Consider the following 17,103-nt stretch of genomic DNA (forward strand, 5'->3'; position numbering starts at 1 on the left):
GGGGAGAGATTTTGGGGTCACCTCAAGGCTTGATTACCACAGTGTCCTTCACGTGGGGCTGCCCTTGTACCTGCTGCAGAAGGTAACAGACTGCCGTGGTTACTCTTTTGCTGAGAGAGCAGCACTGGTTCCAGTTTGCTGGCATATTTCAAGGTTCTTGTGCCTCAAACGGCTTGGGACCGAAAGACCTAATCCCTTATGCTCCTGAGGTCTTCTGATGGGCCCCTTTGGATGGTCTTCCCCTGTGCCCCTGAGGTTCAGTCGGCCTTCATCAGGGATCAAGGCTTTAGCGTGGCTGGCCCTGCCTGTGGAACTCCTTGCCAATAGAAGTCCAGTGGGAGTACCCCCTGCTTTTCTTTTAGACACCCATTTCAAAACCACACGGCTTCGATAGGTCTTTGGAATGTGAATGTTTTTACGTTGCACATGCTTCCTACGATAGTGCAGCTTCTTCTTCTTCTTCTTGTTGTTGTTGTTGTTGTTGTTGTTGTTGTGTCGTTTAGTCGTGTCCGACTCTTCGTGACCCCATGGACCATAGCACGCCAGGCACTCCTGTCTTCCACTGCCTCCCGCAGTTTGGTCAAACTCATGTTTGTAGCTTCGAGAACACTATCCAACCATCTCATCCTCTGTCGTCCCCTTCTCCTTGTGCCCTCCATCTTTCCCAACATCAGGGTCTTTTCCAGGGAGTCTTCTCTTCTCATGAGGTGGCCAAAGTATTGGAGCCTCAGCTTCAGGTTCTGTCCTTCCAGTGAGCACTCGGGACTGATTTCCTTCAGAATGGATAGGTTTGATCTTCTTGCAGTCCATGGGACTCTCAGGAGTCTCCTCCAGCACCATAATTCAAAAGCACCAGCCTTCTTTATGGTCCAGCTCTCACTTCCATACATCACCACTGGGAAAACCATAGCTTTAACTATACGGACCTTTTTTGGCTTTAACTACACGGACCTGGAGAAGGAACCGGCAAGCCATTCCAGTATCCCTGCCAAGACAACAGGCATATAAAAGTGCAGCTTAGATGTATTTAAATAAATAGATAGCTCTGTGCTCCCCGATCTGCACCCTTCACACTCTGCTGTTCATTTGGTATAAATGAGCATGTTCAGGGCCGACCAAAAGACATTTTCTGACTGAGATATTTCCCCCATTCCATGTATGAAAGCTGCTCTCCGGCAATGGGGCAGAGTCCCCCACCACACCTGAGGGCAGCAGGTTAGATTACTTGGCTACAGGGCAGACTCCGTGGCTCTCGCTGCTTTTCGCCCCATAGCATCTGCTGCCTGAGGTGGCTGCCTCATTCTGCCCCATGTCAGGGCCGGCCCCTGAACCCATTGAAATGAATGAGAGTGAACCGCCGAGTTGTGTGTTGTTACCTGTGGGTATAGGAAGTTGGCTTTTACTGAGTCGGACCTCTGACTCATATGGCTCAGTATTGTCCACACTGGCCGGAAGGCAGTCCAGCGATATCTGGTTCCTCAGCCTTGCAGGGCTTCAAACATTACGGCCAGCCTTCTGAATTGAGCTGAGAAACCTACTGGAATTGTTTCAATAAAAATCTCTGCTCCCGATCCCTGCTAGCCTAGTCAGTTTCTGGATGCAAATTTCCGAACAGTCTTCAAGGGCAGCCCCCATGTAAAAGTGCATTGCACCTGTAGGGACACATGTCAAATCTTGACCCAAACTCCCAAGTTACCAGCCCTTTATTTGGACAGCTTATTTGCGTCCTCTGGCGTTTCCACCTAGTGGAAGTGGCTCTAGAGATAAGTCCGACTCTCTGTGTTATCAGTGCAAAACTCTAGAGAGCTACTTCCCTTTTCCTGCTGCCTGAGCTTTGTTCGATGCTCGTCCGCTATCTGACGTTTGGCTACTCCACCCATATCCTCTGGCTTTAATTAGAAATCTTCAGCGCTGGTCTCCCACCCTACCCTGCAGATACAAAGCTTTTATCCATCTGCGCAACCCCTTTAAGGCTCCTGGAGCCTTAGATGTCATGCCCAGCTAATTAATGATCAATAACAATTGCTTGTTTAATCATTTATTTACGGAAAGCGTATTTCAGCTGCTCTTCAGACAGGACGGCTCCGCTTCCGGAAGATCAGTTAAAAACAAGAGAGTCTGAACAAGAATGACCCCCCCCTCAAAATATTTTGGAATAAGAAACAAGGTTTTGTGTTAGCCCTTTTCTGGTTCTGTAAGAGTTTTGTAACTCAGTAGATGAAGAGAAATTGACCAATTCTATGAAGACCTACAACAACTTCTAGAAATGACACCAAAGAAGGATGTTCTTCTCATTACAGGGGATTGGAATGCTAAAGTAGGGAATCAAGAGATAAAAGGAACAACTGGCAAGTTTGGCCTTGGAGTTCAAAATGAAGCAGGGCAAAGGCTAATAGAGTTCTGTCAAGAGAACAAGCTGGTCATCACAAACACTCTCTTCCAACAACACAAGAGACGACTCTACACATGGATATCACCAAATGGGCAGCATCGAAATCAGATTGATTATATTCTCTGCAGCCAAAGATGGAGAAGCTCTATACAGTCAGCAAAAACAAGACCTGGAGCTGACTGTAACTCAGATCATCAGCTTCTTATAGCAAAATTCCAGCTTAAACTGAAGAAAGTAGGAAAAACCACTGGGCCAGTAAGATACAATCTGAATCAAATCCCTTATGAATACACAGTGGAAGTGAGGAACAGGTTTAAGGATTTAGATTTGGTGGACAGAGTGCCTGAAGAACTATGGATGGAGGCTCGTAACATTATACAGGAGGCAGCAACGAAAACCATCCCAAGGAAAAGGAAATGCAAGAAAGCAAAATGGCTATCCAACGAGGCCTTACAAATAGCGGAGGAGAGGAGGCAAGCAAAATGCAAGGGAGATAGGGAAAGATACAGGAAACTGAATGCAGATTTCCAAAAAACAGCAAGGAGAGACAAGAGGGTCTTCTTAAATGAGCAATGCAAAGAAATAGAGGAAAACAATAGAATGGGGAAAACCAGAGATCTGTTCAAGAAAATTGGAGATATGAAAGGAACATTTCGTACAAAGATTACCATAATCAAGGACAAAAGTGGTAAGGACCTAACAGAAGCAGAAGACATCAAGAAGAGGTGGCAAGAATACACAGAGGAATTATACCAGAAAGATATGGAGGTCTCATACACCCCAGGTAGTGTGGTTGCTGACCTTGAGCCAGACATCTTGGAGAGTGAAGTCAAATGGGCCTTAGAAAGCATTGCTAATAACAAGGCCAGTGGAAGTGATGATATTCCAGCTGAACTATTTAAAATTTTAAAAGATGATGCTGTTAAGGTGCTACACCCAATATGCCAGCAAGTTTGGAAAACTCAGCAATGGCCAGAGGATTGGAGAAGATCAGTCTACATCCCAATTCCAAAGAAGGGCAGTGCCAAAGAATGCTCCAACTACCGCACAATTGCGCTCATTTCACACGCTAGCAAGGTTATGCTTAAAATTCTACAAGGCAGGCTTAAGCAGTATGTGGACCGAGAACTCCCAGAAGTGCAAGCTGGATTTCGAAAGGGCAGAGGAACCAGAGACCAAATAGCAAACATGCGCTGGATTATGGAGAAAGCTAGAGAGTTCCAGAAAAACGTCTACTTCTGCTTCATTGACTATGCAAAAGCCTTTGACTGTGTCGACCACAGCAAACTATGGCAAGTTCTTAAAGAAATGGGAGTGCCTGATCACCTCATCTGTCTCCTGAGAAATCTCTATGTGGGACAAGAAGCTACAGTTAGAACTGGATATGGAACAACTGATTGGTTCAAAATTGGGAAAGGAGTACGACAAGGTTGTATATTGTCTCCCTGCTTATTTAACTTATATGCAGAATTCATCATGCGAAAGGCTGGACTAGATGAATCCCAAGCCGGAATTAAGATTGCCGGAAGAAATATCAACAACCTCAGATATGCAGATGACACAACCTTGATGGCAGAAAGCGAGGAGGAATTAAAGAACCTTTTAATGAGGGTGAAAGAGGAGAGCGCAAAATATGGTCTGAAGCTCAACATCAAAAAAACCAAGATCATGGCCACTGGTCCCATCACCTCCTGGCAAATAGAAGGGGAAGAAATGGAGGCAGTGAGAGATTTTACTTTCTTGGGCTCCTTGATCACTGCAGATGGTGACAGCAGTCACGAAATTAAAAGACGCCTGCTTCTTGGGAGAAAAGCAATGACAAACCTAGACAGCATCTTAAAAAGCAGAGACATCACTTTGCCGACAAAGGTCCGTATAGTTAAAGCTATGGTTTTCCCAGTAGTGATGTATGGAAGTGAGAGCTGGACCATAAAGAAGGCTGATCGCCGAAGAATTGATGCTTTTGAATTATGGTGCTGGAGGAGACTCTTGAGAGTCCCATGGACTGCAAGAAGATCAAACCTATCCATTCTTAAGGAAATCAGCCCTGAGTGCTCCCTGGAAGGACAGATCGTGAAGCTGAGGCTCCAATACTTTGGCCACCTCATGAGAAGAGAAGAATCCTTGGAAAAGACCCTGATGTTGGGAAAGATTGAGGGCACTAGGAGAAGGGGACGACAGAGGACAAGATGGTTGGACAGTGTTCTCGAAGCTACGAACATGAGTTTGACCAAACTGCGGGAGGCAGTGCAAGACAGGAGTGTCTGGCGTGCTATGGTCCATGGGGTCACGAAGAGTCGGACACGACTAAACGACTAAACAACAACAGATGAAGAGAAGGGACCCAGGTGGCGCTATGGGTTAAACCACTGAGCCTAGGGCTTGCTGATCAGAAGGTCGGCGGTTCGGATCCCTGTGACGGGGTGAGCTCCCGTTGCTTGGTCCCAGCTCCTGCCAACCTAGCAGTTCGAAAGCACATTAAAATGCAAGTAGATAAATAGGAACCGCTACAGCGGGAAGGTAAACGGCGTTTCCATGTGCTGCTCTGGTTTGCCAGAAGCGGCTTTGTCTTGCTGGCCACATGACCTGGAAGCTATACGCCGGCTCCCTCGGCCAATAATGCGAGATGAGCGCGCAACCCCAGAGTCGGTCACGACTGGACCTAATGGTCAGGGGTCCCTTTACCTTTTACCTTTTAGATGAAGAGAAGGGCAAATGTTATTTCCAACGACAATTTTTTTTTTTGCGGGTTCCCCTCCACCCCGGTATCTGTTTTACCACAGATGATCTCGTCTTTCCTACTCACTTTATTAAATATCATCACAAGGATTCTCCTCACCTGTCTTATTTTCTCTGGTATTCATAATGTCAATTGCCGTGTAAACCAATCTTGAAAGCAATAAACCTAACCTTAAGAAAACCGTTCTTTGCCTGCAGGTTTGTAATCTAAAGGACGCAGCACAAAAGGAAAGAGGGAAGGGGAAGAAAGAGGAAAAACATACAAACGGGCAGAGCAGGTGTCTCCTTGAAAAGTGGGCATTTCGGGGTGGTGGTGGAGTGCAACCAGTTTTAATTCAGAAAAAAAAGTGTCTCGGAGGTCTTGAAAACACAGGAAGCTTCCTGACGCAGGCTCAGACCACAGGTCCATCTAGCTCAATATTGTCTGCACTGACTGGCAGTGGCGTTCCAGGTCTTCAGACAGCAGTTTCTCCAAGCTGTAACCTGAAGATGCTGGGGATGGAATCCGAAAAGCTCATGCATGTGAAGCAGGTGTCATACCGCTGAGCTGCACATGCTCCTGATAAATGCTGGAAACTGCTTTTTCAGGTCAGTCTTGTCTGCCCAGCTAGCCTAGTCTCGTCTTCTCCGGCCAGCAGTGGCTCTCCAGGGTCTCAGGTTTCCCGATACCTGACACTTTTTAAAACCAGAGATTCCAAACCCTTTCTGCCTGCAAAAGCACATTCAGCGCACGGGAGCTATGGAGCCTTGCAGTCTCGAGCTGTAAAATAGCTTTGTTCATAACCCCGCAAAATGAAAGAAAAGAAGGAAAAGACGGCTGTCCAGCTGGTTAAAGTATGGATGGTGCTGATAAAGCCAAGATTTCAGGTTTGATCCTCGTATGGTACAGCAGCGTATTCCTGCATCCAGGGGGTTGGGCTAGATGATCCTCAGGGTCCCTTCCAACGCTACAATTCTATGTTTTTTTTAATAATCAATTTTTTATTTCTACTTTTCAAGTTTATACATTTCACTAATTTTATACATGTCAACAATTTTACAATCATTTTAACATTTCAAAACTTGACTTCCTCCCCCCACTTTCTGTGGTTCCTAAAATTTATTTTTTATATCCTCTGCATATCCAAATTTATTTGCTCATTTATTCATCTACTTTAAATACATACTCTTATAAAACTGCAGGCTATTACAATAATCCCGCCAATGTTCTTATCTGTTTACAATTTATCTGTAAATATTCAACAAACCATTTTCATTCTTTTATAAAAAGTTTGTTATCTGGATTTCTTATTATTCCCGGTAAGTTTTGCCATTTTTGCGTATTCCATAAGTTTTTGTATCCATTCTTCCTTTGCTGCGACTTCTGCTTCTTTCCATTTGGGGGCGGGTAACATTCCAGCCACTGTAGTAGCATCCATGAATAACCAACCACCTGTACATTTTAGGTGGTTCTGTCCTATAATTCTCAAAGGAAAAGCTTCTATGGTTCTCTGTCTTGCTTTTGTGGGGCTGATCTCTTGCAGCAGTTGGAGGAAACTGGGTTTCCCTGATCTGGCAACCTACTTGGGTCGGATCCCCAACATCTTCCATTTAAATCACTCTTATGCTACTTCAACAGCCGCAGGGAACCTTGGGAACTGTAGTTTGTTACGGGTCTTGAGAATTGTAGTTCTGTAGTTCTTGATGGTCAACCTGAAAGCCCCATTTGCTCTCTTTTTTTTCGGGTTCTTTATCTTTAAATGGGAGTTGGACTGTATAACTTTTTGGCTGGTTAGAGTACTGTTCTCTGATAGCCCTTCAGGTCGAAGACCAGCCTCTGTAAAGCAGGTGATGAAGATATGTCCATTGTACCTTTCATGGAATTGTCAAGCTGAGATGTCCACCTAGTTATTGGAATGAGGAAGGGAGGGAAATGCTCCTTAGGTGCAGCAGAACTTTGCAGAGTTGCACCAAAGTTTCCAGAGCTCTGTGTTTGCTTTTACAAAGATTGCATTTCAATAAACTGTTCTTTTTTGGAAAGGTGGGTGGGTGAAGGAAAGCACAACTTCAGCCCTCTAAGAAGGCATGTGACTGTTTAGTTATCCTTCTTGCATTTTCTTTTTTCCCCTTTTCCCCTTTTTGATAACATTTTATTACAGTAATTCTCCAGAAATAACAACAAAAACACCACAAACCAATTTTTAACCATAATTTTTGCTTGACTCCCCCTCTTGGTTCCATTGTTTAGTACTCGTTCACGCACGTCCTTAAAACCTTATATTCTTAATAATCCAATTTTAAACATTCATCTTATTACAAGTGACATTTAAAGTTATACTAATGTAAAACACTATACACAAAGCTTAAAAGATATGATGCATTAAACATTCCTCCCCTCCCCCCAAGTCCTCTTTCTTTCTTGGGTTTCAAGTTAACTGATTTGTCCAGCATAGTTCAATAATTTATTTTGCCAGTATTCTTTATAGTCTTTTGCGGATGCTTCGTTCACTCTTAAGTACAGGAACAAAGTCTTTCGTTCAATAAACCCATCAAGACCCGTTCATCACCCTTGTTGCATTTTCAAACCCCAGTGGTTTGGTAGGGAAAATTGTCCGTTCGATTTATGTGCTTGAAAGTGGCGAGAGACTACGGCGAGACTTTTCAGGGGTTGTGAAACTCTCAAACAGAAACGGCCAGCTGCCGTTTCCACTCCACGGCAAACGGACACAACCTTCTTGAAATCCGCTCGGCGAAGGTCGGCCCGTACAATGCTCTCATGGCCCGACGATGCCCCTGCGATGCGGGTTAGCCTGTGTATTTGGAACACACTCAGTTTATACAGAGCAGCCAGGGAGATTCTCCTTACTTGCTGAATGAGCTGGAGAACTTTTCCGTGAACACAGCTGGGACTCCTCTTCCTTGCATTGCAATGCATGTTTTACTTCAGGGAAGCCTGCAGACAGTCCCTGAGCAGGCACGGTTTTTCACATCTTGCCTAAAAACATGGAAATGTGAAATTAGGGGAAGTAAAATAACAGGGGAAATAGCTGAGTTAAAAAAAAAAACACCCCATGCATTTAATATTCTGCGCAGGAAATTGGGAAATAAATGACATCCTTAAGGCACTATTCATTTAGAGCCTCTCCAGATGACCTTTTTTAGTGAGTATTCATCCAAATTTGCTTTCACAAAGTTTAGCTAGATTCTATCCGGTCTGCACTGAACATTTGTTTTGATTTGTTTGTGCACTCATCCTGCTTTGCTTAGGTAGTATGTCTAATTCTTCCTGATAGTCATTTGCTCATCCCACGCTTCCCAGCGCATTTGCCTGAAACTTTTTCAAACTACGTACAAAAAGTCATTTTTAATTTTTTTCTTTAAAAGCGGATTTGTTATGCTAGGGGTGACAGAACACTTTAATCCAGCATAAATGTGAAAACTCAAAATTCTGGTATTGGCTCAACTTCTTCCAGCAAAATACTGTCCGTCTGGACTCCAGGCAACCTTTCCATGGCAATTTATCCATATTTTGGCAGGCATAAATAAGAGTTTTCTATCCTTTTGTGAGTCTCTATTGCCTTACTTAATTTTCTCATGGATGGTGGAGGACAGCAACCAAATTTGCCAGTGGAGTTCTTTTTAATGCTTGATATTTTACTATGTTTTTATATATGCTGTAAGCTGCCCAGAGTGGCTGGGGAAACCCAACCAGATGGGTGGGATATAAATAAGAGGTGATGATGATGATGATGATGATGTTCAAAGAGGGCTTGCCTCTTTGCTGGCCCATTGAACACAGGACATCTGCATAACTGTGCCCACTACTCAGGAGATTTTTCAAAATTTCCGTTCCATTCCAGTTATGAATTACTTCCTGTGAGGCACCTCAAAGGCAATTTAACAGCATGACCTTCAGCAATAAAAACATATATTAAACTATTGTGTATTTTAAAATGATTTCATATCCAAGACAGTTATAGACGGGGTAAAAAAAAAATTAAATCAACTGTGGATTAAATATTTATATACATACTGCTGCTGGTTCTAAATAACTGGGTGAGAAAGATTCCTGTTAACTTTTCAGAGATGATAGCAAACAATGAGGTTACGCCACACTCATACAAGGACAACTCAATGCCACTTGTTCATTGGTACTTTGGCTTTGCAGTATTGTGCTTTGCTAAAATGAGGTTTGCGCTTTCTAGCAAAGGGGATCACCTCCCTGTTCTGTTTGCCCGAATCATTTAAACCTCTCCAGCCTCCACTTGGATATTTCACATTCCAGTGCTGCAACAGAAGTAAAGTTGGGTGTACTTTGTAATTACGAGGCAACAGTCACAGCAGCAAGAAGAATGGAGACTTAAAACACACACACACACACACACAGAAAGTGATGTCACAGAGCAAAGGTCTGTAGTGTATTGAAGCTGGAGGTTAGCAACAAACAAGAAGTCTAATAACTCTGCCACACCTCAAACGGAAGGCCAGGGCTTCTTTGATCGAATGCTTCACTATAGAGAGCTTCCCTTTTTTACATGGAAAACTGGAGCTACATTTCACACATTTAAAGCCCTGTGATACCGCTTTAAACAATCATGGCTTCCCCCAAAGCATTCTGGGAACCGTAGTTTGTCAAGGGTGCTGTGAAGAGAATTAAGTGTCAACAACACCCTTAACCAAACTACAACTCCCAGAATTCTTTGGGGGAAAAGCCATGACTGAAAGGTATTGTGCTTTAAATGGATGGTGGAGGTGCGGCCTAGAACATGTGTTCCTGGCTTCCATGTTTACATGTGCAGGAAACTCTTGTTCTCATGTGGAGGAGCATTCATTTATGTGTCAACCTTCCCCTCCAGCCTGAAGTAGGTACCTTGTTCACAAAGACACCTGAGGGCTGAAATATACTTCCTGTAAATGCTTGAAATGGTTGGCTGTGAGGATATGTGTTTGGGGTTTGTTTGTTTTAAAATATGTTTTCAATTGAAAAAAGTTACTGTTTTGCTGATTGCCACCCAGGGCTCCTTTGCGAAGAAGGGCAGGATAGAAAATTAGCAATTAAATAAATGACATAGGCTGACCACCACAGCCAGACCTCTGCCTCAAGGTTTATTTGCAGTGAAAGCAAAGAATGTGGGCTCCATGGCTAGAATATAGAGGGAATTCACCTCTCCAAGCACAAATCCCTTCAAATCCCTCCCAAAGTCTTGAGTGTCCTGTGCAGATAATATTGCTACCATTATTGTGAGGGGAAATAATCACAAAAGGTCTTTAGAAAACACCAGGACTGGGAGGTCAGAGCATTGCAATTTAATTTTGAATGCATCCGAGATTGTTCTGGGCGGTGGGATCTTGCTTTGCACTGAGCTGAAGCACTGCTGTGCTCTGACAGTGGGTCTCCAAGATCTCAAACAAGGATCTTCACCAGCTCTGCTACCCGAGAACCTTCTAACACAGGCAAAAGCATGAGATAGACTGTATGCAAAGATGTGCTTTGACACAGAACTCTTTTTTATTATTATTCTCTGTATAAATATCGCCCTGTGGGGTGTTTTTTTGGGGGGGGGGAGAATGATTAACAAAAAATTAGAGGCAGTTGTATCAAATGGGGTTTTGCCTTGCTGTAAAGTGTTTCTACAAATCTGAATATTCTTATCTTCACTGATCCCCGCCGCTGCAGCCTTCCATGCCATAACTTATTCTGTTCCTTTAAAGATCCCACAATCCTCAGGTTTTGGGAAGTGGGTAAGAGGCAATCGTGTGCCCTGCTTTACATGAGCCGATTTTTATTTTTCAAATAAGACAGAACTGCCTCTGACTACAACCCAAGGCCACTGGGCAGTCTGAGGGTGACCTGTCTGGAGTGCTGCTTTTGTGCAACGGCAAAACAACTCTGTGTTGCCCAACAACTGGCCGTGCAAACAATTGTGAAAGTGCTGCCAAGAACTCAGCCAAAGCTGGGCCTTGTTTGCCCATGGCTTTCTGTAAAACCAGATTAACTCCAAACCTTGTGGGGCTTTAGAACCATTCATACAAATGTCCGTGTTTCTCAAACTTCCCAGGCTGTTCCTGGAGTACAACTCCCACCATCCCTAACGGTCGTTCTAGCTAGGGATGATGGGATTTGTAGCAGGTCAATAGCTCAGCTTGAATGTAGACAGCCCCAGGTCCCTCTGGGATGTGCAGTTTTATAAATCCCCGGCCAGCTGATCCAGGAAGTACCCCTGCAATTTTGGAGAGACTGCTGGGCTAGATGGACCAGGGGTGTGATCATATCATGCACTCAAAGAAGTGTCATATCAGGACGTGCTTTTATTGCATCCCTGCCTAAACTCTGCTATTCCTTTGTATGTCTTTTCACCAGATGAACGAGAGGCAGTCCAGAAGAAAACTTTCACTAAGTGGGTTAACTCTCACTTGGCACGTGTGTCCTGTAGAATTACGGACTTGTACGCCGACCTTCGCGATGGACGGATGCTTATCAAACTGCTGGAAGTTCTTTCAGGAGAGAGACTTGTAAGTGCCCATTTCCAATGTAAATCTTTATGGCATCTGTGCTGTCCCAGTTGTAACAAGAGTCTTAACTTTGCCGCAGGTTTGTTAGTTCTAAAGTCAAAGCAAGAGCATTGGGTGCCTCTCATGATATACTGAGTGTGGCCCTTGGGCAATTTCACATTAAAGTCCCGTCGTGGTTTTTGGGGGTGCTATTTCAGTTGATGTGAGTGAAATGTGCAAATTACCCTTCGTCTCGTTTTCTTTTCTTGCCGTGATTTTAACAGCAGTGAAGAGCTAAGAGGTTTAGAAAGGGTTCGCTCTGGATAATTGGGACAAGGAGAGGAAAGTGTGTTATCTGAATAAACTTCTTGTGTGTGACTCTTACCATGTAACAGCCTCTGCCAACACGACGTCCTCCAGAGGTTGTGGCACTACAACTTCCATCAGCCCTAGCAAGTGCTCACTGGGGCTGATGGGAGTTGTAGTCCAACAACATCTACTCTTTCCGGGTCATGTGGCCAGCAAGACTAAACTGCTTCTGGCACAACGGAACACCGTGACGGAAACTAGAGCACGCAGAAACGCCACAGCGGTACCTATTTATCTACTTGCACTGGCGTGCTTTCAAACTGCTAGGTTGGTAGAAGCTGGGAAAGAACAATGGGAGCTCACTCCATTGTGGGGATTCGAACAGCCAACCTTCCAATCGACAAGTCCAAGAGGCTCAGTGGTTTAGACCTCAGCACCACTCACATCTTTTGGCGCCAGCCTTTCAAGATACATTTTCTGTGGCCCAGAAATCCATAGTTCCAGCTAGGGAAAGCAAAGCTGTCAGCCCCAATTGCTTAACCACCACAAATGGGTACGGGGACAAGTGAGCTTGGTATTGAAGGACAAATTCATTGACTGACAGGTTGTTGCTCCTAAAGATGAGGTGGTGGACTATCAAACTCCTTGGTCTGTTCCAGTGGTGCTCCTTCTGTGTTCTCATGTGCACACAAGTGGCGCCTTTGCTGTCACTATTTTGCAGGAGGAGTTCAATAAATTTAGTGTCGTGCAACTGAAGTGGATAAAAAAAGATTCACTGCCCTAGCGCAACAAGCCCAGTTTAAAAACAAACAAACAGCTTTTTTTTTTTTTTGCAAAGTACGGGGAAATGCAGTGAAAAGTGGAAAGACATATAAACTCTTCACAAGGAAATCAGGACAAATGTTCCTTGTCGTATACCCACACAGGGCAGCTGCATATTCCTGCATTGCAGGGGGTCGGACTAGATGATCCTCAGGGTCCCTTCCAATTTGATTCTACGATTCTTTGAAATCAGAATGGATGATAAATAAAGGCTGCATTTGGGCCACACCCATTCCATACATTTAAGCACTATATTGCACTGCTTTAACAGTCATGGCTTCCCCCCAAAGAATCCTGGGAATTGTAGTTTGTTAACAGTGCCAAAAGTTGTTAGGAGACCTCTGTTCCCCTCAGGGAGCTACGCTTCCCAGCCTTTGAGCTTCAACAGCCTGCAACACCCCATGATTCACTTGCAATATTTATGAACACAATTGGTTCCGGAAGTCTGTTCATAAACTGAAGCGAACTTTCCCATTGAAAGTAATGGAAAGTGGATTAATCCATTCCAGACAGGTCCGCAGAGTACTCAACCTGAAGTGTACTTAACCCGAAGCATGGGTGTAATTGGTTCCGGAAGTCTGTTCATAAACTGAAGCGTTCATAAACTGAAGCGAACTTTCCCATTGAAAGTAATGGAAAGTGAATTAATCCGTTCCAGATGGGTCTGTGGTGTTCATAAACCGAAAATTTCATAAACCGAGGTGTTCATAAACCGAGGTTCCACTGTACTTGCGTTTGGCTGTATTTGTGTGAGGCTCCGAAGACTTGATTTTTATAATACACAGTAGGTGCTTCCTAGCCTGGTTGCCTTGACTTTAGAAGGAACACAACTCCAGCAATCTCTGTGCAAAGAGCTCTCATTCTGACACACCTTCCACTGCAAACAAACGTCCAGATAAAGTGGTTTGCAAAGGCCTTGAGATAATTGCATGCATTCCGAAGTATGTTAGCAGGATTAGCTTTTAAATCTCGTTTGCTGAACCCTCTCCTGCTTATGTTTCTTTTTCGTCTGCACATGCTAATAGTTGTTTTGAGTTAAGCATTGGTGATCCCACTGCCACACTCGATGGGTAGGATCATGGCTAAAGCCAAGGGAGCCTTCTAGGATTTTGCAGTCCAGAATTTAAGCCGTCACCCAAGGGCCATTTCCAACTGATTGCTTTTGGGAAATGTGTCTGCAGAAGCAGCCATAAAATGGCTCACATCTGGTGCCTCAGAAGACCAGAATGGGTGGGTGGGAATATAAGCCACAGTAAAAATAAAATAAAAGCTACAGTTCACAACTCCACTTAAGCATTCCTGCATCCACACACATGTTCCTGTTGGGCCATTATTTCCTTATTTATTCTGAACATTTTTGCCCTGCTCTCCAGCCCCCAAAAAGTTTCCCTGATTGGTGTACATGTAAACAAATTAAAACAAGACAATCCCTACTGTAGGCTTACAAGCTAAAAAACACCCACGTGGCACACAAGGGAAACGGGGCATGGAGGGAAGAGCAGGGGAAACAAGCAACAGGCACCAATTCTTTAGTTGTAGTTTTTTAAAATGACCAACTGGAACAGAAAAGAGCCGAGGGGCAGGAGGAGCCCCATGGGGCTGGTCTTCCAGTAAAGCTGATTGAATAAATCCTGCTTTCCATCTCTCCCACTGAGGCAGCCTGATGGTATTATTATTATTATTATTATTATTATTATTATTATTATTATTATTACTACATACATACATACATGCCCTGCCCATCTGGCTGGGTTTCCCCAGCCACTCTGGGCGGCTCCCAACAGAATATTAAAAACACTATAAAACATCAAACAGTAAAAACTTCCCCAAACAGGGCTGCTTTCAGATGTCTTCTAAAAGTCAGATAGTTGTTTATCTCCTTGACATCTGAAGGAACGGTGTTCCACAGGGTGGGCACCACTGCCCAGAAGGCCCTCTGCCTGGTTCCCCGTAACCTCACTTCTCACAGTGAGGGAACTTCCAGAAGGCCCTCAGCGCTGGACCTCAGTGTCCGGGCTGAACGATGGGGATGGAGACGCTCCTTCAGGTATACTGCTTCAAAGGTCAGCACCAACACTTTGAATTGTGCTTGGAAACGTACTGGAAGCCAAAGTAGGTCTTTCAAGACCGGTGTTATATGATCTTGGCGGCCACTCCCAGTCACCAGTCTAGTTGCCGCGTTCTGGATTAGCTGTAGTTTCCGGGTCACCTTTAAAGGCAGCCCCACGTAGAGCGCATTGCAGTAGTCCAAGCAGGAGATCACCAGAGCATGGACCACTCTTGCGAGACAGTCTGCAGGCAGGTAGGGTCTCTGCCTGCATACCAGATGGAGCTGGTAGACAGCTGTCTTGGACACAGAATTGACCTGCACCTCCATGGACAGCTGTGAGTCCAGGCAACAGTCGAGGGAGAGAAGACCTCTCTCAAAATCAACCTTCTCTATCCACCAAAACCCTCTACAGAGGGTCGGGAGGTGGCTGTTGAACAGTGGAGACTGTTCATAAGACTCCAGTCAGGAGGTGAGGCAGGGGGCTCACCTGAAATTGAATGGAGGGATGTCACTCCAGTGGAGACAGCTGAAAACAGATCAATGACATGCTATGGTTTGCTTGGAAAAAAGACACATCTTTTTCAGGTTTTTAGTTTTTCCCCTTTCCCTTTTGTTTCCTGCTGGGTTTTTTAAATGTATGTGTTTGTTATTGTAAGTTGCTTTGAGTTTTTGTAACAAAAGTGACTTGAGTGTTAAATAAATACTGTAATAATTCAACAATAATAATCCATTCATTTATTCCACAATATTAAAAGGTGGGGCGGGGAGAACGCAGCTTCAAATTGATGAGAATGTTTGCTCAAAGTACAAAAGGGAAAATGAGAGAGACCGAGAGACTGAAGAATCAGTTGTCCATATTGTTGCACACAGAATAAGACGTAAATGTGTGAAATGTTCTCCACGGTCCAGAAAATTGGAATAAGATAATGATGATGGAGGAGAAGTCACTTCTAATTTCCTCCTCTTGCGCTTGGAGGAAAGGAAGGAGCACCCAAATCATGGTTTGCAAGATCACCTGAATGCAATTTAATGCTCCTTAGCTGGTTTTTAAATGCAGCAGAGTATAGTAGGTATTATTTTACCTCTCAAGTTCTGGATCTTGAAAGGGAAGTTTCTAATCGCAACTTTGCACTCCTCTTTATTTGATACAGGGATTGGATTGCCGTTACGTGCCGCGAAAATGTCCCCGTGTAACTCAGCGAGCGCTTTAGGGACATAAATATTAAAACACGCAGTAAACATGACAGTATAGAAGCACGAGCAATATCCCTTCACCTGATTACAAACATTAAACACTTCTGTTACCGCTCCATACAGCACAGCTCCCAGTGACCAGGAATGACTCCTGGCCCTATGAAGAGGGGTTTGAATGTGGGATATGGAGGGAGAAGGTGCAGAGGGGAGATGGAGAAGAGAAAGATCTTTGGGGCAAGCTGCCTTCCTCTTGTGCAGCCCCAACAAGTATATTACGGCATGGAATATGGTAGGCAAATACAAGGTTATTGGCACCTTAAACTTGGCTGATCTCCCGGTCCAAGTAGATAGCTTAGTTGGGTAGAGGGTGATGCTGATAACACCAAGGTTTCAGGTTCGATCCTCATATGGGACAGCAGCATATTCCTGCATTGCAGGGGGTTGGACTAGATGATCCTCAGGGTCCCTTCCAACTCTACAATTTTATGAATGGAGCTGCTGCCATTATGGGGAATGCGGGTACGTGAAAGAAGAGTATACGAATGCACCCCATTTTATTTTTTCTACATTGATATCCTTTCCACTGCTTAGCAAATCCATGAAAGTTTACCTTTATTATTTTTAAAAGATGTTTCCTTGCACAACTTCTTTGTTGTGGTCCAAATCCAAAAGTGTTTCAGGAAAGTGAAGGTGGATCACTTTCGCCCTAGGGGAAATAAGTCAAGAGGCTATTCCTTAAAGGTCAATCTGCCAGATAATTAAAAAGTCAGAAGTGGATTATTTTCCTATTTGCAAAGTGGGAAAAGAATCCAGCTAGCGTGAAAAGGCAACAACATTTTAGGATTTCCCCCCTCCCGACAGTAATACAAACACGCCAACATGAGGCTCGTTTATATAAAACGGCACTTTTGGCTGTTCAGTGCTTTAACAATAATTCCTTTATTTTTTTCCAAAAGCCCGAAAGGTCAGCTCACATGCACATATCTTCTCTGGCGAATTTTGCCCTTTATTGCACAGAGGGGGGAAGATTAGAAGGAATTAAAGTTGCCTCGCTTTATGTGTGCCCAGCACATAACTGAGATTCTTAAACAAATATAAACACAGTGAGCGAAGGAAGCCAGTTTGC

At 44.1% G+C, this 17,103-nt stretch overlaps 1 protein-coding gene across 5 annotated transcripts in view; it reads left to right on the top strand.

Annotated features, from left to right (window-relative positions):
• Positions 1-17,103, top strand: part of SPTBN1 (spectrin beta, non-erythrocytic 1) — a 209,266-nt gene that overhangs the window by 108,812 nt on the left and 83,351 nt on the right. For all 5 annotated transcript variants that reach the window (XM_035110961.3, XM_035110965.3, XM_088667420.1 and 2 more), the window contains one exon: positions 11,472-11,623. In XM_035110961.3, the coding sequence (XP_034966852.2) occupies positions 11,472-11,623 (152 nt within the window). The remainder of the gene's footprint in view (positions 1-11,471; positions 11,624-17,103) is intronic.

The sequence above is a fragment of the Zootoca vivipara genome, chromosome 3, assembly GCF_965207765.1.
Source record: "Zootoca vivipara chromosome 3, rZooViv2.hap1.1, whole genome shotgun sequence".
Lineage (NCBI taxonomy): Eukaryota > Metazoa > Chordata > Lepidosauria > Squamata > Lacertidae > Zootoca > Zootoca vivipara.